Raw genomic sequence first — 24,411 nt, 5'->3', positions numbered from 1 at the left:
GCCCATCTGCTTCATTGCAATCCACTGTGTTCTGAAGAGCCTATTCTTGTGAAATATGGTAGCTGTTCTGGGTGCACAATCATTTTCTTTTAGTAATAGAGTCCATACCACTGACCACAGTATGGGATATGATTCAGACCGGGCTAACCACCATATTTAAATCCCTTGGAGTACTTTGGCTTGGACGTGATTGTCTGACACAAGCAGGGCCAATAGGAGTTCTTCTCTGTGTCTGACATGCAAATATTGGGAACATTAAGCATTATATTGAGCCAGAACAACACAAGCCTGGAGATGTCATTAGTCACCCTCTCCTGCTTTGTAGAATAAGTCATCTGTCTGCACTAGAACAGAATGAGGCTGGCACCCAGGAGGAATCAGGACAGAAAAACCAGACAGTTGTGTTTGAATCCTGGGCCCTGGCATGCCCAGAGTTGGCCTAACCCCTGTTAAACAGGCCAGTCAATTCCTTAGGCTTAAGCTAATTTGAATTGGGTTTCTGTCACTTACATCTGACTTGTATGTCAAAAAGTTAAAGTACAATGCAATTGAGATAAAAAGCACCATGGGTTTCTTTTATTTACTTATTTTTGGTAGGTCAGTGTGTCCTGCGCGGCTTGACATGAAGCAAAGCAGGTTCTACGCCTGGGCTGAGTTCCGGGGAACAGTGAGCGAACGTCAGATTGAGCCTTGGAGAGAGGAGGCAGACACAGGGTAAAGCCAAGGTCGATTCCCAGGAATCTAAACAGTGCCATTAAGAGCGGGGCGGGGAGATGCCAGAGCCACGGGCAGGCAGCAGGAACAGGCTTCGGGGATGAGAAGACAGACGGGCTGCCGCCGAGGCGGGGGTGGGCGGGAAGCCCCGCCTGACTTACAGCTGGAGAGGTCGGGGCTCTGCCTCCGGGTGCTGCCCACGCCTGCGGGGCGATGCCACGGGGCGCCCGGACAGTGAATCAGCGTGGAATTGGCTGTCAGGACAAGGAGCCTTCCAGCAAAAAGGACCATGACTTTTTTTAAAATTATGTGTCACAGCAGTATCTAGACTGGCATCGAGATAAATGTGTTTCATGCTGATTACCAGTTTTCAAGGCAAATATGAAAGTAAATTACCTTCAGGAAGATGTGTCCAGGAACCTGTTTCTAAGTTAAGCAGATTCATGAGGAACGTTATACTTTCTGGGTGTGATAACAGTTTCCATTTATTCTCATCAAAAGGCGACACCTTCTCATCACCTTGGTGCTCACAACTGTGGGTCAAACGGGAGAAGCTGCGCTAATGCGGGTGGCTAATAAGGCTCTCAGACATTTGGAAGAAGCAATGGAAAACCTCCTGGAATCAGTTTTAATGAGGGGATTCGGACATGTCCCCACCTGTGTGTGAAAGGGTGTATCAAATCACATGCAGTGACTATTTGAGAGCCTGCTAAATATAGGGTGTCCCCAAAATGTGTACACACTTAGCAGCTGACAGCTCAATTGATGTTTCTTTCTTTTCAGATTTAACCCACTGGAATTAGTAATTATTGAAAGTGTGTCTACATTTGGGGGACGCCCTACAGCCAGCGGCCTGCGTGGGGATGGCGAGGAGGACACTTGCCTTCAGCGAGCTCGCAGCCTGCTTGGCAACGGCGCCAGGAGAGCGGGGGCTTCCCCGAGCGCCCCCTCGCAGCCGCTCCCTGGGTGACCTTTCCAGCCAGGTTTTGCCGCGCCTGTTAAACCGCGTTAGAGCTACTGTCTGCCTGCTTCAGAGCGGAGCTGCTCAGGGCCTGGCGGGTGACTGAACCCACTCATCTTATTACCAGTGCTCAGCACCGTGTCTGCCCCTTGCGGCTCCTCACACCTTTCTGCTGAAGGCTGCTGCCCCTCAAGGCCCTCCTAGTGGCATGGTTCTTTGAGTCTCATCGCCACCCATTAACGTCCATGCTAAAGTTCCCTTAAGATGCATGGACCATAAAAAGGTGGTCTTTCAAAATGTCCCTCACTCTAAGTGCCAAGCACCCACCAATATTAACTTTAAATGGTATTTCTAGTAAGAACCTCTAAGCAGCATAAAACACTCTTATTTAAAAAGACAAAGTTAGTGCCCCATTCCTCTCTCTTGTTTAATGATCAACATTGGGTTTCCTTGTAAGCATTTGTTGAACATGGAACAGACGCACTTCGGACACGATTATTGTCACCCGAGAGCAGCTGTGTGACGAGGTTCTCATTTCGCCCCTAGGAAACCTGGAGGTGTTGTCACAGGTAGAATCAGTATACAAGTAGAAGCCTCAGTACAATACGGGAAATATTTCTTTTTTTGGTAGATAAATAGCTGAAAATGCTCATCTTACTTCTGCTCTTTTGTGTATAAAAAAATTTTCAGGTGTAAACCTATGTAGAATCTGCAATTTAAATGAAGATTGCCCATTAGCAAGTATATTAATGGGGGAGTTCTTTGGATCAGAGTTGAGCATAAGTAGTTTAATTTATTTCCAATAATCATATATAAGCTAAAAAAAGAAATTAAAATCACCTGTGCTCTCATCTAACACTTTGATTATATATATAAATTATATTTATAATATGCTGTAATTACACACAAAAATTTGGCTGTGATTTTTTTTAACCAAAATAGATCTTGTTGCGTACACCATTTAAAATTTTCTTTAAAAATATGTTGTGAATATATTTCACACCAATAAATTTTTTCTTTATTTTTCAATCCTCACCCAAGGATAGGTTTTTATTGATTTTTAGAGAGAGAGGAACAGGGAGAGAGAGAGAGAGAGAGAGAGAGAGAGAGAGAGAGAGAGAGAGAGAGAGAAATATTGATGTGAAAGAGAAACATAGTTGGGTTGCCTCCCTTACTCGCCCCACCAGGGAATCAAACCCAAAACCCAGGCCTGTGCCCTGATGAGGAATCGGACCCGCAACCTTTTAGGTGTAGACAGGAAGATGTTCCAATCAACTGAGTGACACAGAAGGTCCCTCTCCACAAACTGATCTACACCAAGGGCGACTGCCCCTTTTGATTCTGGAGATTTGAGGATTTGCTAAGTGAAAAATGATCCTCCGTTGTTGGTTTAATTTGTTTTATTTCATTGTTAGTGAAGATGATCTTACTGAGCAGAACCACTGAGCATTTATGTTTCTTCTCCTGTTCATTACCCTTTGATGGCCTTTGCCCATTTTTTCTATTTTTCTTACTTTTTCTTTATTGGTCTTTGATAACAGGGATAATTTCAGCAACTTACATCTAACATTTACTGAGTGTGATAAGCCAGGCCCTGTATCAGGTTTATAATGTTTGATCCCAACCAGTGAGTTAAGTGCTATTTACTACCCTCACTTTATAAAGAGGCATCTGAGGCAGAGAGGTGAAGTAACTTATCTGGTATATGAAGGAGATTAACACTTCCTCCTGTGTATTATAAGGACCATGAACCTATTGAGATGCTCCCCCTGGCCGCAGTGTTTTTGCTACCTCCATTGCTATTAGATAAATCAGCTTTTCTTTTATAGTTTGTTTTGATATCTTGATCATCTGCAGGTTATTTTAAATAAATATAATTCAAACATATATAAACATTCAGACAGTAAAGGATATAAAATAAAAAGTTAAATTATATGTTTTCCCTTTCCATCAACCATGGTCCTACATAGAAAAGTGTCTCTTTTTCACTGTTTATGTTTCTATTTCTCCTGACAGTGGGCCTTCGACTCTAAATAATCTGCACACACCTCCATTTCTTGATTTTCCAACTCTGCACAGTAGATACCGATTTCTTACTAGGAGAGAGGTGGTATCTTAGCTCACAGTCCCTTCCTTCCCTTCGCCCCTCCTGCAGGTACCTTCTACGGAAACATCCATTTTGGCTGTGAGCGCCTTTGTGACCTTAAGGAGCACACTTCGGCCTCCATTCCTGCTCTGTCAGCTTTAGACGGTGCGCCTTGGCGAGGCTCATTTGTAAGGGGGAATCACATGTGAAAATGGTCGCTCTCTATATTCGTGGGGTCATAAAATGCCATATTTATGAAGGAATGTTTCATAGAAGCAGGTCTATCTTTAGTCATTTTTTTTTTTAATGAAACCAGGAAACCTGTGTAAGTAGAGTAAAAGTTGTTGATATAAAAGATTATATGAGTTATAACAAGCATATGTTTATTTATATAGCACAGATTATACAGATTATGGAGCCTTTCTACTAGGTAGCTCTTTTTATTGCTCTGAGTAATTCTGCGATGGATAAAGAACACCTCGTCTTCCTCTGCACCAACGAGAAAGCAAGCGCTGCGAGCCTGTGGCTAAAGGAAGTCACTGCAGGGGTCACGCGGCCTTGTCTGGTCGTGTGTCTGTCCAGCAGCCACCTGCTTTCCCCTCTGTGTGGCCTTAGTACTCTGAGCAATCATCCCTCTGTTCCCAGTCTTAGTTCATGTGCTTCCAAGTGAAACTGATTCCACCTTTGAACTTGGGAGGCCTGTGGCTTAGACCCGGGCAGTACATTTCCCTGGCCCAGCAGCTAGGTCCAGGTGGGTCTGGAATGGCCTAGGGAATCTATAAGGTAGGCTGAGATTTGGGTGGGAGTAGGGGACAGAGGTGCTTTCCCTGTTCTCCAGGACACTGAGCGCCGGGCAGCGAGCAGGTGAGGGAGCTGACTCTGCAGAGGAAGGAAAGAGTCTGTTCATCCCCAGGACCCTCTCCTGAGCCAGGCCTGCTCCTGCTGCTCCGAGATAGCGGCCAACACAGGTTCCCTTCCCGCTCACCAGTTTGGGTGGGTTTCCTTCAATGGCAGTAATTGCACAGTTAGCTCCTGGCGATCCTGACAGCAGCTCTTTAGACTTAAATCTAGGGCTCTTTCTACTTCACCCTACTGCCTCCGAAAGGAATGGCTTCCTTACAAACTCAAAACCACACATCCTTCAGACCTTTTCAGCGTATCTTCTGCTTTTCTTCATAGCTTTTAGACAACCTTTAGAAATGCAGTCCCTTGTGTGGAGCTCACTCATTCATGAGCTAGTATGTGAGCAGGTATGGGCCTGACATCTTCTATGCGCCTGAAATGGCAGCGTGGGCCAAGCTGATTTCCAAACTCTTATGTAAAAATTACTTTTATTTTAAGGTGAACAATTCCGGGTCATTTTAACCCTCAGAGACACTGCTCACCACATGCGGCTGTGTACATCGAATGCAATTATAAATGGTTATCTGAAAATCAGGGATACTAACAATTAATTTTTTAAAAATACTCAAAGTTAAGAGAATGATTTTTAACAAGGAGGCTTGCAGGTGGAAGATGGGAAATGTGGCCATTCCCAAGGGTCTCTGGGGGCACTGCCAAGAGCCACAGGTGCCAATGATTTGGATTCTTTATTATACTTGATTTCACATAAAAATGTATAACTTTCCTTTTCCACGGTACCAGAAGAGCTCTATTACTATTCCTAAGCTTAAAAACAACAACAAAGAAACCCCCACAAATGTGGAACTAAAAAGGGGGAAAATACAACAGAAGTTTTCATTTGTTCTTTTAATGTGCATTTCAAGTACATAGACAGTGTTCAAAAAATTACTATCTTAGATCAACATAGAGGAATATCCATGTAAGCCCAAGGCCGCAGCACTGTGCTGGGAGGGAGCTGCTGGGTCACAGGGCACAGTGAGGCCAGTGGCCCCGCAGGAGGAGGCGCTGCGGGAGGTGAAGGACCTGATGAGGCAGAAACAGACTCAGGGAGGAGCGACGCCGTGTGCGCTAAGGCGTGACGGTGCCAGCCAGGGCGTGTGTGAAGGGGGAGGAAAGTGGAAGGCAAATATTTGAACGTCTAGTCTGAAAGTCATAGAAAACTTTTAAATGATTTCTAAATAGGGCTTTTCTAAGGGAACTAGAAAATAGATAAGAGGGTGTAAGGGTGAGGCGTTACACGGGTGGGGAATGTCCGGCGTGAGGGCTGCCAAAGCAACCGCAGGCGGGACTCGAAATTCAATAAACCTAGGAGCTTTTTCATAGCTAATTTTTAAGTTGATAATTCTGTATGGCCTGCGAATAATGCTATAAATATCCAAATGGTCGTTGGCACAAAAAAGATTCCCCACCCCTGCATTAAAAGGAGAGAAAATATACTTGTTAAGTAGATGTACAAAAAGATTATCATGTGCTGTAAACTAAGTTAAAGAAGCAAGTGAGCAAGAGAAGTGGAGAGTAAGAAACACGGAAACTGCTGGCAGAGGCCCTGGGGCAGTCAGCCCAGACCAGGACAGCAGGCCCGGCCACTGGGCTGAGAGCCTGGGAGGCTCCGGTGGGTCCAAACGCAGCAGGCGGAGGAACCTGCGGATCCCATGGCATCGGTGTTTCTGTGCATGCCAGGTGTTCATAATGTAAAATCACCTTATTCTAAAGCTGGGGCTCATTAGGGTCACTCTGCACGACACCTGGACTGCCCAAGCTGGGAGCACCGGGTTTGGCAAATACGGCAAGCTCCTGCCTGGAAGGCAGGGACCTGGCATGGGTGGGAGGGGAGCAGGAAAGGCACTAACCATAGTAACTGCATGTGGACCTGAGGTGACACCAAACAGACTGTTTAAAGCCCACAGGCCTGTGCTCGATCAACAGCATCAACACGCACCCTGGAGTCTGCCTTCTTAAGGAAACTGCAGCGAAAGGAAGCGCAACGGGAGAGGTAAATGTCCCAGGGCTGTGGCTACAGTGGTTTGGCTCTTTGCTTGGCCCTTTACAACTGGGCAGCTCAGAAAGTGAAAATGAGGGACTTGGCAGGTTTTTTAAAATGTTTAAAAATGTTCCATTAATGTTTGTATTTCCTGGACAAGGATTCCTGGTGCCCTGATTAATATTCTTGGTATTTCTTTAAAAACAGCCTTCAGCATGGGTGAGTCGGCCATGGCTTTTCCTCTTAACACGCTCTCTTTGATATTTTCTTTCACTGCAGGATAGGCCGCATTTGGCAGCCAGGTGAAATGTAAGTTTATTTGGAGACTTTGGCTTGAAAGTTGCTGAGTTCTCTGGCAATTCTGGTGGCATCCTTAAGAAATGTCAGCTGGCAGGAGGCAAGGGCAGAGCTGCTTTGCTTTGCATCCTGCATCCCAGCTCCCCTGCTCTGGAGATCTGACTTCTAAAAGTTCTTTGTTACCTCACAATACATTTTCACATGCATTTGAAGTAATTAATATCTTGATGCAATCCTATTGTCACATTTACTTATGAGATAGAGACTTTCCTTTGGTTATGTGACAGTTGCCTAAAATGTTGGACTTAATCTAAAACCAAGAAGAAACCTCTGACAGTGAAAGCCACCTAAGTGGCATTTATTAAGTATAAATGGTGTCTAAGAAGAGGTGAGGAAGGAGCACTGGTTCTCATCTCAGGAAGAACCTTCTTGCAGGACGGGACGAAGGAAGGACTGCAGGAGCTCTTAGCTGGAGCTCTGTCAGTCTCACTTGTCCTGATGACTTAAAGATGTGTGTGTTCCTGTCACATCACATCTGCATCGAGAAATGAAAGGAGTGTTCTGACTCTCAAGTTCTATCTCCAGTTCACCAAATTTACTATAAACACAATGGTTTCCACTAGTCTATTATCTGGAAAATGACTTGTCTAAGAAAAAATTAAGTGATATTGATTTGAAATGAAGAAAACTCATTTATGTGAATTTCAGGAACCCTAAGTGAATCAGCTAAATATATGCACTGAGAAAAAAATAACTGTTACCCTCTCTGTAGTGTGTCACAATAGGCTGGAGACATGAAGCCCATTAACAGAGTTAGGTATTAGGTGCCTGATGAGTTATACCCAACGTCAGAGATTTTCTGTTGTAACAACTCCTTGAAAGCCAGCTATTGCCTGTGTCTCTACAACATCACTCAAAAGCTACTATTAGAGCCACCAGGAATTGTCACCAAGCAGAAGCTTCTTTCGCATCAGCAGAGAAACAGGCCCAGTGCGGTACTTACTGCGTCAGCACGAGGGCCACTGCGTCGTTCAGCACGCTCTCCCCGAACAGGAGCGTGTACAGCGCGGGGTCCACATGCAGCTCGTGGAAGATGGCCAGCACCGTAACTAGGACAGACAGAGGCAGGGTGAGCCGCACAGCACGCGCCGGTCGTGGTCACTTCAAAAGCATTCATGGATGCTCATCTCCAATCATCCTCTATGCCCACGGTGGGCTCTCACCCCCCAAATCACCTATGGGTGTCGCCCTGCTCAGAGACTCCTCTGGGCTCCCCACTCCTCCTCCAAGTCTCCTACACTCCGCACCGTGGACCTTCCAGCATGTCCCTCTGTACCCATTCCTGCCCGCCTGCCCATTGCTGCGCCCTCAAGCCACACTGAACTTACCGTAATTCTCCCCCAAGATAATTGTGTAGCTTTTTAAACTATGTTTGCATTTGGATTCACTTTACCAGGACAGCGATATTTTCTCATCCATGTGCTACCATTCCCCCCACCCCCTTACATAAACACACACACACACACACACACATTCTTGCTACAAAAAAAACTTTATTCAATCTTTTAAAGCCTCTCAAGTATTTCACTGTTTCCCAGCCCCCTGGCCCCTGAAACTCGGCTCACTCCTTTTGGATCCCAGCATTTGGATCAAATCTCAGAACTTATCACAGAAGAGGCTGTGAGCTCCCTGGGGGTAGGGCCCATCTTTGCAACACGGAGTACTTGGCAAATGCTCAGTAGGTATTTGATGCATGAATGACTGAAGTGAGTGAGTGAATAAATGAATGTATTTGCACGGCCCACTCCTGCCAAGGGAGAGGTAGGCCGACCTGGCTCTCCCTCTCTCCTAGATCACACTCATCCGCAGAGATGGGCTCTGTGTTCCTAAGAGCACGACCCAAGGGCTTGCCTCCTCTAGCCGGCCGCCCGGTACCATCCTCCGCAGCCTCGTATGGAGTGTTTGAGCACGTCAGGACAGTCAACAGTCACACCCTGATCGACCGTGTTCACCGGAGCTGTTCTGTGTCTTGCTATTTGAAACTGCTATGCAAAGTGTGAAAGCAATCCTTAGGGAAATGATCCACTGAATTGATTGCCAAAGGGGGAAAGAGGGTGACTGAAAATGATACTGGTGGTGAGTTTTTAAGGCAGAGAGGGCATTTTCATTTCTGTTCTTTCCTTTCCTGTTTCACAGACTGTGACGTTATGACTGTGTTGTATAAAAGATGCTACAGGGGGAAAGCTGAGTTTGAAGGTTCTGTAAGTAGGGTCAGAAGTTTGGTGCTTGTCCTGTGCAATGGGGAGCCAGGGAAGGGTTTTAGCCAGAAGGGAGACACTATCTGATTCAAACTTTAGAAATAACCTTGAGCAGCAGGGCAGAGAACAGAATGGATGTGTGGCTGGAGGCTCTCCCAAATGTCCTGGCACGAGGTGAGTTGAACCCAAATAGGAAGAGACCTCGATCCAGGCTCCCAAACTCCAGCACATGTAGCACCCTGCCTTCTGAGGGGTCGGGGACCACAGGGCTTTGTACCTGACTTACTCGCCGGCTCTGACCTTCTCCAGCCCTTAGCACAGTGCTAGACTACAGGACGCCTTCACTGAGTGAGTGAATAAAAAGTAATATCAGGGAGGGTCAATCACAGGAGACAATACCCCCAACATTTTTAGGATGGAGAATTGGTTGCTGGTGCTTGAGAGACAGCAAAGAGTGACTCTGGGTTTCAATCCTGGGCAACTGGTAGATGGAGCCACATAAGAGAAATTAGTTTGTAGATGGGGAATCCAGTAAGTTTGGTTTGAGACATACTGACTTAAGTAGCCAGGTAGAATTTCAAGTGAAAATTTAAATCGGAAAGCTGGAAATAAAAGGCTAGAACTACAGAGAGGGCAGAAGACAGCATTCGTAGACTATAGATGGGCCATAAAGCCACAGAGGGATGGAGATGGCCCGGGTGAAGTGTACAGGAAGAGAAGAGAGGCCGTGAGAGATACGTGGGGGACAGCTATAGATAGGGGGTCATGGGGACAAGGAACATGAGTACATGAGCTGCATTTGCTGGACCTGACCCTAAGCATGAACAAGCTGGCTGGAAATCATGCCATCATGAATTTCTGTAAATATATTTTTATTTACTAAAGATTATCTTAGAGGAAGGAGTTTTAAACTCAACAAGTGGACTCGGGACAGCAGAATAAAATGCCGTGAGTTGGCATGACAATCAGCTAGACCGCACCAGAGTCCGTTCCATGTTCTAGCCGAGCGGGTCCTCCCTTGATGGCCACAGGCAGGTGGCAGAGCGGCGCCTCCGCGGGCTTAGAGGGCGCCTCCACGCTCTCAGCCTCCGCAGGCGCTGGCGGGAGCAGCAGCAGGACTCTGCTGAGCCATCTGTTCCTCCCCTGGACAGAACCAGGACCCTGCATCTAATCAAAACCCTGAGGCTTCCGCCAGGGATGGGAGTTAATTAGCAACATCTTCCTTTTGCTAGGATCCTGTGGAATAAAAGTGGTTATTCTTAAACTAGAAAACTATCACGGCTCTATTGTTGACTAGTCTCTGTATTTGCAAGCTCTGGAGATGACTTCCCGCTCCCCTGCACCCCAGAGAGGCTTCCTGGGCTCGGGGATGGAGATGTGAGGCCCGGGCTCCCTGCCTCCCTGCCTCCCTCCCCGGCTCCGGAGGCCACTCTGTGGGGATGGACTCGGCTTCTTCCCGGTGACGGCCTTGGGACTAGGGAGGAAGGCTTAATCGAATATCCAGTTTTGTTCAAAATGGTTCTGCATTCCCAGAATTCCTTTGGCACAGAAACCTGACCCCACTTTTAAGCGCGACCTCACACAGAAGGGAAGGCGGTCACTTTGCACGTTCTGTCTACCTTCGAGGAAAGGGAAGGAGCAGCTTCAAAGGGAGGCACTGCGGTGAGCCCTGCACAGGGAGCGAGTGCTGGGGCCACAGCTGAGTCGCAGAGGTGACTCAAGTATTAGCCACCCACTCACTGCCCAGCTCCCAGCTGCTGGGCCACCCCCGGGAAAGGCTGGGCCTGCGGCTGGGCTAACGCAAGGGCCACTCAGAGGTGCCTTCTGGTGACTGTGCGAGAAGAACCCTCCAGATACCAGGTGGGCAGCAGGGGAGACACAATCGGATTCCTCAAACCCCTGATTCTATCCGGGGATCTTTGTCACACTTCAGTCCTGCGCATCTCTTGGTGGCAGCTCTGGTGTTTCACTTGGGGCTCGGGCCCTTCTCTGCACTCCCTCGTCCACCTGACTTTTTAGCTAGAAACCCCCGCTCCATCTCTCACTTGGTAATAAGGGACACATGCACACACAACCTTATGCTCAAATAAATGAACACAGGCACACCATACACAACTGCTCCCCGTAAGGAACAGGCGGCTGAGACGGGCCACCGGGTCCCTGGTGATACCTGAGGAAGCGCCCAGCAGTGGAGCCGCAGGGGCCACGCAAGTGGGGGGAGGGGGCTGTGGGACAGACCACAGCCTGAGAGCCGCGACCCGGGCGGAGGGAGAAAAGCAGCAGCCTGTGGGGCATGAAGCCCAAGTGTAATAATCACACGGGGAGGAAAGTGCAGACAGCGACGCCGGCCCCAAGGCATCTCAGCGCGGTGACTCCTAAAAGATGCTTTGATTTGTCCATTGCCAGCGTTCCACCTGCCCACTTCCCTAATGTCACTTCTTGTGGTCACTTCTGTCTTCAGGCGAGTTAGTGACAGGCCCTTCCCTAGAATCTCCACTAGCAGCTCTCTGACCCATATTTTCCTGGTGTTTTACAAGGAATTTAAATCTCGAATGACATTTTAATGCAGCAGGGCTCAGCAACCTGGTACAAGACCTGCCTGGGTGTAGGACAAGGCCACACAACCCCCCCCGCCCCCGGTTCCAGTCTTGTCAAAACGCTGGCGCTCTGGACGGCGCTTGCTGCAGTGCTCTGCACAAACCAGTGTGCGCAACACCGTGTGACACTTGTCCCGGCACAGGGACAATCATGCCGGCTGGACAGGTGGGGATGCCGGTATTCTCATGAACGGGGAGCGTTCTTCCATTTCCAAGAGTAATTACTGTGAAAACGGAGACGGACATTGCCCTGCCCCTTTCCCCACTTTTCTGAAGTATTGGACGGTGAGATTTCAAGATGTTTCCAGAACCTTGCGGTGTCCTGAGCCCTGATGCCGTTTCAGGGAGGCCTCAGCAGCAGGCTCAGTGCAGGCATCGGGCTTGCAAGTCAAGCTCGGCCAACTAGATCCTAGAAATGCAGCTGGGAAACCTAACTCTCCCGAAACAGGTCAGAGAAACCGTGCCAGGGCGAGACAGCCGGTCACCCGGTGCTGCTTTTTTGAGGTCGCTCTAAGTTAGAAGCTACACAAAACATCATAATGACATCACCCTAGAGCACTGCAACTTGATTTGGGGCATTATGATGTGATATATCACGGGGTACAGACTGAGTGGGGGGAAGCACACTGTGGCAGTCCCCCTCACCAGGGGGCCTTGGGAGAAACAAGCTCTGATGCCCCAAGGCAATGTTTTCAAAGTATGGCCCAGGGACCCCTGTGGTTCCTGAGACCCATCCTGGCAGATCTCCCAAGGTCAAAACCATTTTCAGAATAATATAAAAATGTTACTTGCATTTTTCATTCTTATTCCTTTATCTGCGTACAGTGGAATTTTCCAGAGGCTATAGGATGAGTGATGGTGCAACTGAGTACAGAAGTAGACGTAGAATCTAGCTGTCTTCTATTATACCACCCACTAAAGAGATTTGCAAACATGTAAAACAATGTCACTCTTCTTGGTAATTTTTTTGTTTGGGTGTTAATTTCTTTTTCATAAAAATATGTTATTTAACATATAAATGATCTATGATTGTTATTTTAAATAAATCAGTAAAATATGTTTAATTATTTAAGTTCTATATGGTAAATATTGATAGTATAACACACACAAACAAAAACTCCCAGGGGTCTTTCCAGCTTCTGAAGATTGTAAAGGGGCTATGGCGCTGAAAAGCTGCATGTAACGGAATGGCCTGTCTCTGCGCTTGGCATCATCTGTGAGATGAGTGAGAAAATAGTTCCTCAAATCATTTTCCATGGAGCTTAATTCTCCTGTTGAATTCCTGTTGAGAAAAGCTCCCTGCATCTTAGTACATTAGTATATGTGGCCACAGCTGATTCTTCCAGCAAACATGTAGATAACATGTAATAACGCTTAAATGAGGAAATTATTCTTTTCATATTTACTCCAGTAGCACATTTCTGGAATCACATTGCTGTCATCAGTGTCTGTATCTGTTTAAGTCCTTTATTAGAAGGTGTTTGTAGACAGAGATTGTTTCTTCAATATTTGGCTACATCCTAAGAACACTGACAGCCACAGATTCTTTCCTGGACCTCAAGCATGGTTGGATGGTTTCCAGAATATTCTCCTTCCTCTTCTGCTTACAAACCAAAATCCAGTCCTTAGTGGTCACTGAGAGTGTAAAAAGTAATCAGAAGACTGTGAGGTTTAACATTATAGAGAAATAAATGATGTATAAAGATTGGAAAGCAAGAAACCTGGGGATGAATCTGGGTAGGGACTATTTTCCAGGCACCGTATTTGGGAACTTAGATGAAATCTGCTGGAGCATTAGCTAGTGCTTCACAAATTCCCCCAAAGGCATCTGCAACGGGAACATTCTAAATTTAACATTAGCACAGAACATAAACACTGAGCAAAGACCCACTTTTCTCACCAGCGGGGTTTAATGAGCCGAGGTGCAGTGTAATGGGGTTCTGCCGTGAGCCCGGTGTTGAGTGGAGATGACTCACCCGCCTGCGCGCATTCTCCAAGCAGCGCCCCTGCGGAAGCGTCTCGCCATTTTAAAAACGGGCAAGGTGGGCAAACGAGCATGGTAGCCAACCTGTGGGGCTGGCTGAGGAAGGCCCCCTCCCAAGCGCCCGTGCGCCCACGCCTGGAAGCTGTCCCAGGTTATCCTACATCCAAAAGGGACTAGGCAGGTACAATTAAGGTCACCTTAAAATAGGCAGATTCTAGTTGGCTACTTGGGTGGGTCCAGCTCATCTGCCCTTAAAAGCAGATACCTCTCTTTGCTTGGAGTCAGAGGGATACAGCTGAGAGAAGGCAGAAAAGAGACAAACAACAGCAGCAACAACCACCAAACAACCCAGGCGAGGTCAGGACGCTCCAAGTGTGAGAAGGATGCCGCACCATCGCCGGCCGAGATGCAGGCGCTCACTTCAAGGGCCAGAGAGACCTCTAGGAACCAAGGGCGTCCCAGCTCTCAGCCAGCAAGGAAATGGGCCTCAGTCCCACCGGCCAGGACCTGGATTCTGCCGGCAGCCTGAGCGACATAGCAGCAGATTCCTCCTCGAGCTTCTAGATGAAAGCCAGGCAGTTAGCACCTCAGCCTTGGCCAGGTGAGAGCCTGCGCAGAGACCCCAGCTGAGCCAACCTGGACTGACCTGCAGAACCGAGCTGCCCAGCTTGGTCCATGCTAACTTGTCCCAGCAGCCCTGGCAAAGATGCACACTCTGCCCCCCTCTCACAAGAGGGGCCAGAAAAGGGAGGGAGGCCAGGCCCCTGGCACCTGACTGTTTAATACATGAGTTACCAACGAGCGATGTGGCCTCCATAAGCATAGACTTCCCTGCCCCGCCCCCACTACTGCAAAAAGAAGTCACTTAGACAAATTCATGTTTTAGATCATGCTTAAGCAGGAAAATCCTGGAACAAGGGCAGGCTGTGTGCTGTGAGTGTGTGCCTGTGGGCCTCCAAGGGCAGGCTGTGTGCTGTGAGTGTGTGTGCCTGTGGGGCCTCCAAGGACAGGCTGTGTGCTGTGTGTGCCTGTGGGCCTCCAAGGACAGGCTGTGTGCTGTGAGTGTGTGTGCCTGTGGGTCTCCAAGGACAGGCTGTGTGCAGCGAGTATGTGTGCCTGTGGGCCCTTGGGGCTGATAGGTTACCCACGCATCCCCCTCAGTGTGACCACTCATGTACTCAAGTGTGTTAGTGTATAGTTTACCCAATCACTTGCTTTGCAGTGTCCATCCCCTCTGTGCTACTCTGTTGAGCAGTCCCTCAGGAAGGTGGGCACTGAGAAGAGAAAGACGAGGCCCAAGCCCGATGGAAGGTGAGCCCAGGGCACGCCGGGTCTCAGGAGAGCATGCCAAAAGCCCCAAAATGGCTCTCGGATAAACGCAAGCAGGAGAATTTTAATTTTTCTTTGAACCTTTTTGTGTTTTATATATTTTCTACAATAAGAATGTATTATTTCCAGAATCAGATAGGACAAAATGCCATTTTAAAAATTGGCAAACTTAATGAGGAGACAAACTATGTGAGTCTCTTCCCATGGCCCAGGATGCCATATGTGAGGTCTCCCCGCTACACCTGCTCAGGACTCCCTCCCGGGCTGCCAGGCCGCTGACCCTCTGAGTGCTGTGGCACTCCCTGTGACCCCTCCTGCCTTTCTGAGTGCTCGCTTCCTTTCTGGTTGAGAGACTGGTCTCTCCTGGTTTCCCTGCAACACCCCTGGCCTCTTTCTCTCTCCTCTGTAAACCCGTCCTTTTAATACAGGTGCTGCCCAGCAACACCTTGCCAGTCTCCTTCTCACTCTACAGACTCTCCCTGGGGAATCTCATCCACACCCCGGAGCCTCCTCTGCAGCCAGTTCCCTCTCCTCCATCAGCTACAGACTCCAGTATTCAGCCCCTTCCCAGGCACCTCGCCTGGCTTCCTCCCGATGCCAATACCTCTGTCCCACCCGTGTGTTCTGCCCGCCCTGCCCCTCGCCAGCCCCAGGCCGCCTGCTGCTCCCCCTCAGAATCGCCTGTCTCAGCAAGCGGCATCATCACCAACCAGAAGCTTTCTGCTGTGTTAAAAATGTTGTGGTTTATCTTGTTCGCAAGGGAGAAAATCTCTGCCCTTAGGGGTTATAAAATCAGGAGGCCCGCCGCGGAGAGACAGGGAAAGCGGCGCGGAGGGCCGTGCTGCACAGACCCCACAGGTGGACGTGCTTGTCGCATCTGGAACCTCAGGCCTCTGCGGCAACCCTGTCTGGACTAGAAAATGATGTAACAGTCAGAAGTTCAGGTGCACATCAAGGCACTTTCTCACGTGGAAACAGCATTTTAACAAACAGCCCCTGTAAGTGGCCTGTGAGAACTTCTCCTTGAACGGGCCTCCTAGGTGAGAGGCTGGGCCTCACCGGTTAGTTGCTCGTCTGTGAGCTGGTCAATGCCTTTGGTGGTTTCTGGTGAGCAGCAGACTGACGCGTGAATGAGTGAAGGACACTTGAAGGTCACACACCCTCTTCCTCTTCTCTTGTGACCAGTCACTTTGCCCCCTCGCTGACCTGACAGCACTAGTTATAAAAGGCTGTCTCCATTTCAGTTCAAAATAATGAATTGTATCTATCTGCCGTCAAAGGTCAGTCAGGTAAAAGGTCAGTCCCTGTCCTTTCTTGGCTGGGTTCTGGAAGGGAAGCCACTTTTCAAGGAGTCCTAGCCCAAGGGGCCTCCGTGAGCAGCTCCCAGAGCAAGGGCGCCCAGTCCCCGTCTGGGCCACCGGTGGGTGCTCCCCTTGGCCCCCAAGCATCTCATCCTCAACGAGGCACCACTTTCGGGGTGGGGGGTGCCTGTTCTGGCCCTGAAAGTGAGTGGTCTTAAACGGGGCTCTCATGCTGCCCCACTGCCCGTGGTTTGAGGTCAGTCAGCCAGGCTGAACTCTGCAGGGAGCCGGGCAGCCTTCTGTCCAAGGAAACACTCTAATAATTTCCCCACCCGATTCGCCACAATGCGCAGCATCTTCTTCGACACACAAAGGGAGTGGACGGCCGACACTGACTCCCACCCTGGGGCCTTGCAGGCCTGCCCCTGAGCACCTCTGAGCATGAGCGCTTTCCTTCGAACAGCCACTCTGCCCAGGCCTGCCAGCCTCCCGCTCTCCAGCTGTCCCCAGCTGCGGAGTTGCTTCCAACAGGTCCGGTGCTCTTGAAATCCCTTCCTCAGAACACCGGGCGCCGGGTTTTATCTACATCCAGCCCCCCCCCCCCCCCCAAGCACGTAGGGTGGTTGGTTGCTGTCTGTCACCCTCTCCAGCTCTGTCCTGCGGGGCTGACTGCAAAGCTGAGCCTCCAATTTTTGAAGTAGGCGTTTCTGCCAGATTTCTCTCTTTAGGACGCTGCCCTGAGCTGGACTCTGCTGTAAACCCACTTGTCCAGACCCCGCTGTGATGCAGACAGACTGGGAGACCTTGAGCCAGCTACTTAACCTCACTAAGCTTCCAGTAAACTTCCCCAGCAAAACAGAGACAAAGGACCCTGTCCTGAGAGCAGGGTTAGTGGGATAATTTATGGGGAGTGTCTGCCATGTTGTAGCTCAGTGAGTGGCCGTTACTATTACTGCTACATTCATGTCATCAAAACTCTCAGTGCTCGCCCCTTATACAAGAGATGACAGCTCCGGCCTGCATGCTTCCCCTGGGACACTCACAGATGGCTTGCAGAGGGGAAAACAGATATTAACAGGCCGAGGCAGGATGAAAATGCTTCCCTGCCTCCCTCCCTTTCTCACAGATTACCCCATGAAGCTTTGCATCTGTACAGAACACCTAATTCCTGCACAGCACAAATTTACTTTTCTCTGAGCCTCGGGGGCCCCATCTGAAAATGAGGCTAAGCGAGATTATCTTTAAGGTCCTTCCAAAGCGAAACTTCTAGCTCCCACGTGTGGGCTCCTGGTGTGGAGTGTGCCTGTCATCTGCTGGAGCCAGGGGCAGGACTGGCTCAGGAGCTGGACAGCAGCAAGCGCAAACTGTCAAGGACAAGCTTCTTCTCTGCAGGCCGGAGGAGCGGGCTGTCTCATAACAGCAAGTGCTGTGCCCTCGCCTTGACCCCAGCGCCAGGACTGTCAAGCCAGGGCACCCCACAGGGTGTCTGAGCCCAGGCAGATCTCATGATGTCCAGCAGGGCATGTTGTCTATGGCCCTGGTGAGAATGAAAAACCCTACTCACAAGGCATCTCTTATACCAGAAACATGGTTCATAGTTCTTCCTCCTGGCATATCCCCTCTTCAACCAAGGAGAATCTTGGCACGAGGTGGGGAGGTTTCCCAGAACCCTCTTCCCACAAGAGTGGTCCAGTGGTCCAGGAGGCCCTTCCTTTTTGCTTACAGGGCTGTCTAGGCCAACACTGTTTTATCTTTAGTCAATCCTCACTCGAGGATATATATTTTTTCCATCGATTTTTAGAGAGAGTGGAAGGAAAGGAGCGCGACATCCACGTGAGAGAAACACATCAATTGGTTGCACCTCGACTGGGCTGGGGATTCCAGGCAAGGGATCCAACCTGCGACCCAGGCTCATGCCCTTGATTGGGAATCAAACCCGTGACACTTCGGCAGACGCTTTAATCACTGAGCCAGCCAGGACATGCTGTTTTATCTTTAAACTTACTGACAGTTGTATCTACATCCCCCTTTAGACTGGAGCTCCTTGAGGGCAGGATTTGTGTCTGGTTTACCACCCCTCCCTCTGTCGCTCCTATGGACCTAGTACATAGCTGATGCTGAATAAATGTTTGCTGAATGAAATCAATAACAAAATGAGAACCTGACTATTGGGTTTCATGTTTTGCTAAGCCACACTGGCATATCGCTGTTATACAGGGTGGGGCAAAGGTAGGTTTACAGTTGTGAGTATGCAAAACACAGAGTTTATTCTTGTATTATTATTTATTAATTATTGCATTATTTTCCATAAGAGCACTATAAACCTACTTTTGCCCCACCCTGAAGTTTGCAAAATAGTAGAGGTATAAGACAAAGAATATTGGAAGTGCTTTATCTCCCATCTTTGCCTCATACAACCCTTGTAAACTGAAATACCATGTAAGTTAGAAGCTCAGATTCTTGGACTGGAGATCATGGCCTGGCTGTGGGAATACTCCAATTAGAAGATATATGTGTACACACTTGGGTAGTGGCTGTTATCACTTGATGACGTGCTCTCCAGATAGGAATATTCATAAGGAGCTTTTAATTGCTGCCAATATGTTACTGACTCAGTGCACCCTTGCTCTGATGGGCAGAAGCAAGCACGTTACTGACTGTAGATCTGGCGGCAAGTTAGTTAAAGTAAACAATCTATTTTGATCACATAGATGTCAGTGTTTTACATAAAACAGTCTAGTCATGTAAGGAAATAGAAGTCTTGGGTTCTGTATCGATCTTCTATTGACTTACTATAAAATTTTGAGAAAATCCCCAAATTTCTCTGCTCCTCAATAATTTCACCTCTGCATTCTCTCTACCCAAGAAAACTATGAAAATAACTGAAATACTGTGTATGGAAGCTATTTGAGTTCTTTGAAAGATGTACATAATATAAATCCAAGCAGTTATTTTTATTTCTGAGTAAATGTTCATGGCAGCGTTATTTACAATAGCCGAGATCTGGAAACAACCCAAGTGCCCATCAGTAGATGAGTGGATATAGACGCTGTGGGACATTCACACCATGGAATACTATGTGGCTGTAAAAAAGAAGGATCTCTGACCCTTTGAGACAGCATAGAGGGAACTGGAGAGTATTATGCTAAGTGAAATAAATCAGTCAGAGAAAGACAAATACCATATGATCTCACTTATATGTGGAATCTAATGAACAAAATAAAATGACAGACAAAACAGGTCTGAAGACATAGAGGCATGGATCAGACTGACAGATCTCGGGGGGGGGGGGGCGTGTGGGGAGGCAGGAAGAGATTAACTGAAGAACTTACATGTATATACACTTTGCCCATGGACATAGACAATGGTGGGGTGAAGGCATGTAGTGGGCCAGGGGCCTGAGTGGAGGGGGCAAAAGGGGAGAAATAGGAGACATTTGTAATACTGTCAACAATTTTTAAAAATGGAGACTAGAACCTGGGTTTATGTGATGGTGTTTTATAGACCTGGGTTTATGCAGAGGCTTTTAAATGATGTTGTCCCAGTGCGCTTGCCATGGAATTGGATAGACCCCAGAGGCCACAGCCCGGTGCCGTGGAAGGCACTGCGCAGGTCTGAAGGACTCAGTGCACAGTGTAGAGGCTGGTCCCCTGCAGTCTGCAGAAGCCTCTGCCTGTGGGGCAGGCATGCTGACTTCCTCAGAGGCGTAACCCCATCCCCACCCCAGCTCTGGAATTCAGTGACTGTTCTCACAGCCCCCATACCTCCCCCAGGCAGTACGGACACAACACTGCTCCAGCCAGAGTTAAACACTAAAAGTAGAGTCACCCCAGTGTCTCTACAGGTAACTGGGCAAACAATTTCAGGACATGGAATATGAGCATAAAGCTATCTCCACCTCCTCATATGCTGCTTAGCAGACACTCAGTGCATGTGGGTTTTGTTCTCGAAGGCACACCTGTTACTGGGGAAATTGCTTTGTAAATTACATACTCCTTATGTTTTGTCTGTGAATAGAAAGTTATTCAGTTTCTCTTGAATTCTGTGCAGAATGTTGGTAACACCAGTGATGAGAAATCACAAACCCCGAAATGCAGAGGCAGAGGGGCCAGATGTGAAAAAACACAAACAATATAAAAGGCTTTAAAAAGAAGACACAATCCAAACAAAAAGCGATCATGAAGACCACAACTAAATATGCAAACCATAGTGAAGGGAGCGTGCGATCAAAGGGACCGAAGAAAAACCAGACTGAAAACTGAAAACTCTTCTGCTTCCAGGAGGGCCAGCAGTCCTTTCTCCCGTGTCAGAAGGAAATCAGAGCTCAGACCAGATTCAATGACAAATGAGAAACGTGAGAGACAGCCTGGTCAAGCCCCTAAGGCAGGGGCTTCTATCCAAAAATAACACTGAGCGTCGTTAGAGGTTCTGCAGGCTCTTAGCCAGGAATGCGCCACAAGGCGCAGCTCCGTGCAAATAGCAGAGAAGGAGTCACAAAGTGCCCTGCTTAATTAAAAGAGCCTAATTAAAATATTTTTATAAGCGTGACCAGTCACCATCACTTATGCAAATGTTCCCTCTTGCTTTTGTTTCAATGTGCTGCTCTTCTGCAGGAGCTACAGTGAAGGAGAAGGCCTGTGACTGGCAGTTAATACCTGTTTTTATCAAAACAGCAGGCAGGCTCACATCCCCTGGCAGCCGTAACCATGGTAACCCCAAACAGAAAGGGCCTTCGGTTATCAGCAGGATCAAAGGTAGGCTGGCTCGGTGGCTGCGGGGGCTGTGGAGAATGAGCGCCGCCCCGCTGCCAAGGGTAAGTGGAAAGAACGACTTGCAGGTGCGGTGGATACAAACGCCCTTCACGGGAGACTCTGATTTCCCTGAAGTGTTAATAACAGAAAAGATGAAAGCTCAGGGCCGCACATCTGTCCCGCTCCTGTCTGATCGTTCTGTGGGGAGCAGGTGTTACAGGGCCCGCCCTGGGCGCCCGCAGGCTGAGAGGCCATGTCTGTCCCCCACGCAGAGGACGGCTGCAGGCCACGCGATTTCACACTCAGGCCGCATGGGACAGGCTAGGGTGGGTGGCTCAGGGCGCAGGCTGGCAGCCAACTTACGAAGAAAAGGACCCTTCAATTAAAGAAACAGTGGAACTGGCTTGAGAAAGCAGTGAAATACCAACCCAAACACAGGTCTACACTTGGCTTTATAATTTGTGTGGGGATAGGATGGATGAGGCGGGATAAGTGAGCAGGAAATGGGAGGCTAGACCACCCAGGCTCAGCTATGCCATCAGGGGACTGTGATTCATACAACCCAAAGCTGGTGCAGGAGCCTTCGCACTGCACCTTGTAATGCCTGACAGGACCACAGAGCAGCATCTGGGAGCATAGGACCAGGAGTCTGAATGTTAACTATTTAAAAGTACAGCAGATATTACAAAAAGCAGGGAATCTCCATGGGGATAAGTGTCATTTGACTATTTTTTCTTTTTAATGTCTTTACATTTGTGACTTACCATGGGAGTGGTTGGGCAAGTAAAAAATCTGGAGAAAATGATCATTTCCTCGTGGCTACTTAAGGAAAGAATTGATATCTGGCAATTTTATGTTCAATTATAAACAAATAAAAATGTTAGGGCAGTGTGATCAAAAAAGCCAATAAGTTTCCTTAGAAGAACTCATTGTTAGTAATATTTTATTTGTTAATGCTTAGCAATTTACAAAATAAAATTTATATAGCATTTCACTTGATTTTATAGCAATTCTGTAAAGAAATGAAGGTACCTTCTATTTCTGGTTTGTTTTGTTTTTACAGCATCTATTTTGAGGACATGGAAAGTGGGGTTGAGAAAAATTGAAGCCTGAAAGGTGGTGCTTCATTCGCTCATGACATGAACTTTCCCTGAGTGAGCAGACCCTTCAGTATCCAGGATGATCTGGCCACTGGAAGGCTTACCCTGACATCATTTGTAGGTAACTTTCCTACCCCTCCCACACCTGTTTCAATTTTTAGTGGTAGTCCCTTTTGGGATTGAAAGTGTATCATCCATCCCTAAGTGATTCTTTTATGTGGAGAATTTCCTGGGAGCTCTCTTAGATGGTTAAACCACAAACACAGGAGCCAGGACATGTTCCCCAGGGCCCTAGCTCACATTTGCCCTTGAGTCCAATTTGCCCCAGAGTTAGAGCAACACCTAGTGGTCATCTTAGGTAGCACACAGTGGAAAGCTAGAGCAGGGTAACGGTGAAGGCCAGGGAACAACCCCGCTGGAGGCCTCTCAGGAGGGAGATCCCTACTCCTTGAGGTGCAAGTCTCAGCCATTTCCCAGCGGCACTTTCTACTCTTCTGCAGTGCCCCGAGAACTAGGGCTCCTGCAGTTCATGATCTCTGAGGAGGGAACACATGTGGGGGGAGAAATTCACCTTTATTACAATTATGCTAAAGTAACGTCACCCTTGAAATTACATACGTCCTACAAGCGCATAGACTCAGCTAAAATCATCAGTGCCAAGTGTGCCTCACTCTCCATAACTCACCACCTTTACTCAGAAATGCACGCATTTCCCTCATCAGTTCTTACTTGCGCTCTTCAGGTCTCTGCACTGGCACCATCAGCACAGGACGCCTGTGCGAACCGCAGCTTCAGCCCCCACCGCAGGCCCACTCAGCCACCGCCTCTGGAGGTGGAGCGAAGCAGTCTGCGTTGTAACGACCTCTCCAAGTGAGTCTTACATCCGCGCAAGTTGGAGAGCCACTAACATGGAGCAGGAAGTGACCTTGGCAACCTTTGCATTCCTCTAGGAATAAGAGTACGCTAAGCCTAGACGGGTTAAGTACCCCCTGACCTACCCCGTGAGCTAGTAACAGACACTAAACTAGGCCTCATATCTCCCAGCTATCAATAATAATAGCACAGGGCTGTAATACTTGGCAAGTAGAAGCTGGTTAGACTCAACGTTAGCAAAGCAGAGACTGTGACTTTGTATCTATATTCCTCCTGGCTTCTAACGTCGATAAATAAATTATCATCCATTCATTTAATGTAGGCTCCAGACAGGATAATGCCAGAGTGAACTTTCTAAATTCAGTTAACATGAGCCAGTAGTTGCCTTGTGAAAGCCAACCTCCAACATCTCTAAGCCTGGGGATTCTCAGCACTTGTGAGCTGCCTGAGCCAAGTCAAGGTGTGTGACCTACATGCAATACGTGAAGTCTTTGATTTTTTTCACTTTATGGCATGCATTATCATATTGAGTTTGAAGATTTTCCTTTAAGATCCTGTCATTATACTTAATAGTGTTTTACTCACCTGATATAAAGAAATGACTGATTTTAGCACTTCTATAACATTTTGAAGTTTTTTACAGATATAGATGTGCCTCCATATAAATGCAATGAGTACATTGTCTGTTTGCATTGTTTCATTTATTAATTTATTTTTTAATTTAAATAATTTTTTATTCTTCAGTTACAGTTGACATACAGTATGATATTAGTTTCAGGTATACAACCTAGTTATTAGACATTACATAACTTACTAAATGATCATCCTGGGGATAAATCTTACACCCCTCTCACACCATAGTTATTGCAATATTTTTGAATATATTCCTTACACTATAGTGTATATCCCTGTAACTACCAATTTGCAGTTCTTAGTCCCTTCACCTTTTTCACCCATCCCCCCAACATCTCTCCCATATGGCAACCATCAAAATGTTCTCTGTATCTATGAGTCTTGTTTCTGTTCTGCTTATTTGTTGATTTTGTTTTCATTTTTTTAAATTTAATTAAAAAAATATATATCTTTACTGATTTCAGAGAAAGGAAAGGAGAGGAAGAGAAAGATAGAAACATCAATGATGAGAGAGTCATTGATCAGCTGCCTCCTGCACGCACCAGACTGGGGATCGAGACTGCAACCTGGGCATGTGCACTGACCTGGAATCGAACCCCGATCGCCTGGATCCTAGGTCGACGCTCAACTGCTGAGCCATGCT

General features: G+C 47.7%; 1 protein-coding gene across 1 annotated transcript in view; it reads right to left on the bottom strand.

The window, feature by feature from the left end:
• Positions 1-24,411, bottom strand: part of SLC9A9 (solute carrier family 9 member A9) — a 485,438-nt gene that overhangs the window by 323,990 nt on the left and 137,037 nt on the right. Inside the window, exon 6 of the mRNA XM_081137930.1 lies at positions 7,946-8,051. Coding sequence (XP_080994056.1) covers positions 7,946-8,051 — 106 coding nt within the window. The remainder of the gene's footprint in view (positions 1-7,945; positions 8,052-24,411) is intronic.

This window comes from Miniopterus schreibersii (assembly GCF_964146895.1).
Source record: "Miniopterus schreibersii genome assembly, chromosome: 5".
Classification (NCBI taxonomy): domain Eukaryota; kingdom Metazoa; phylum Chordata; class Mammalia; order Chiroptera; family Miniopteridae; genus Miniopterus; species Miniopterus schreibersii.
The sequence above is the reverse complement of the archived record's forward strand: the minus strand, read 5'-3'. Positions and strand labels throughout refer to the sequence as shown.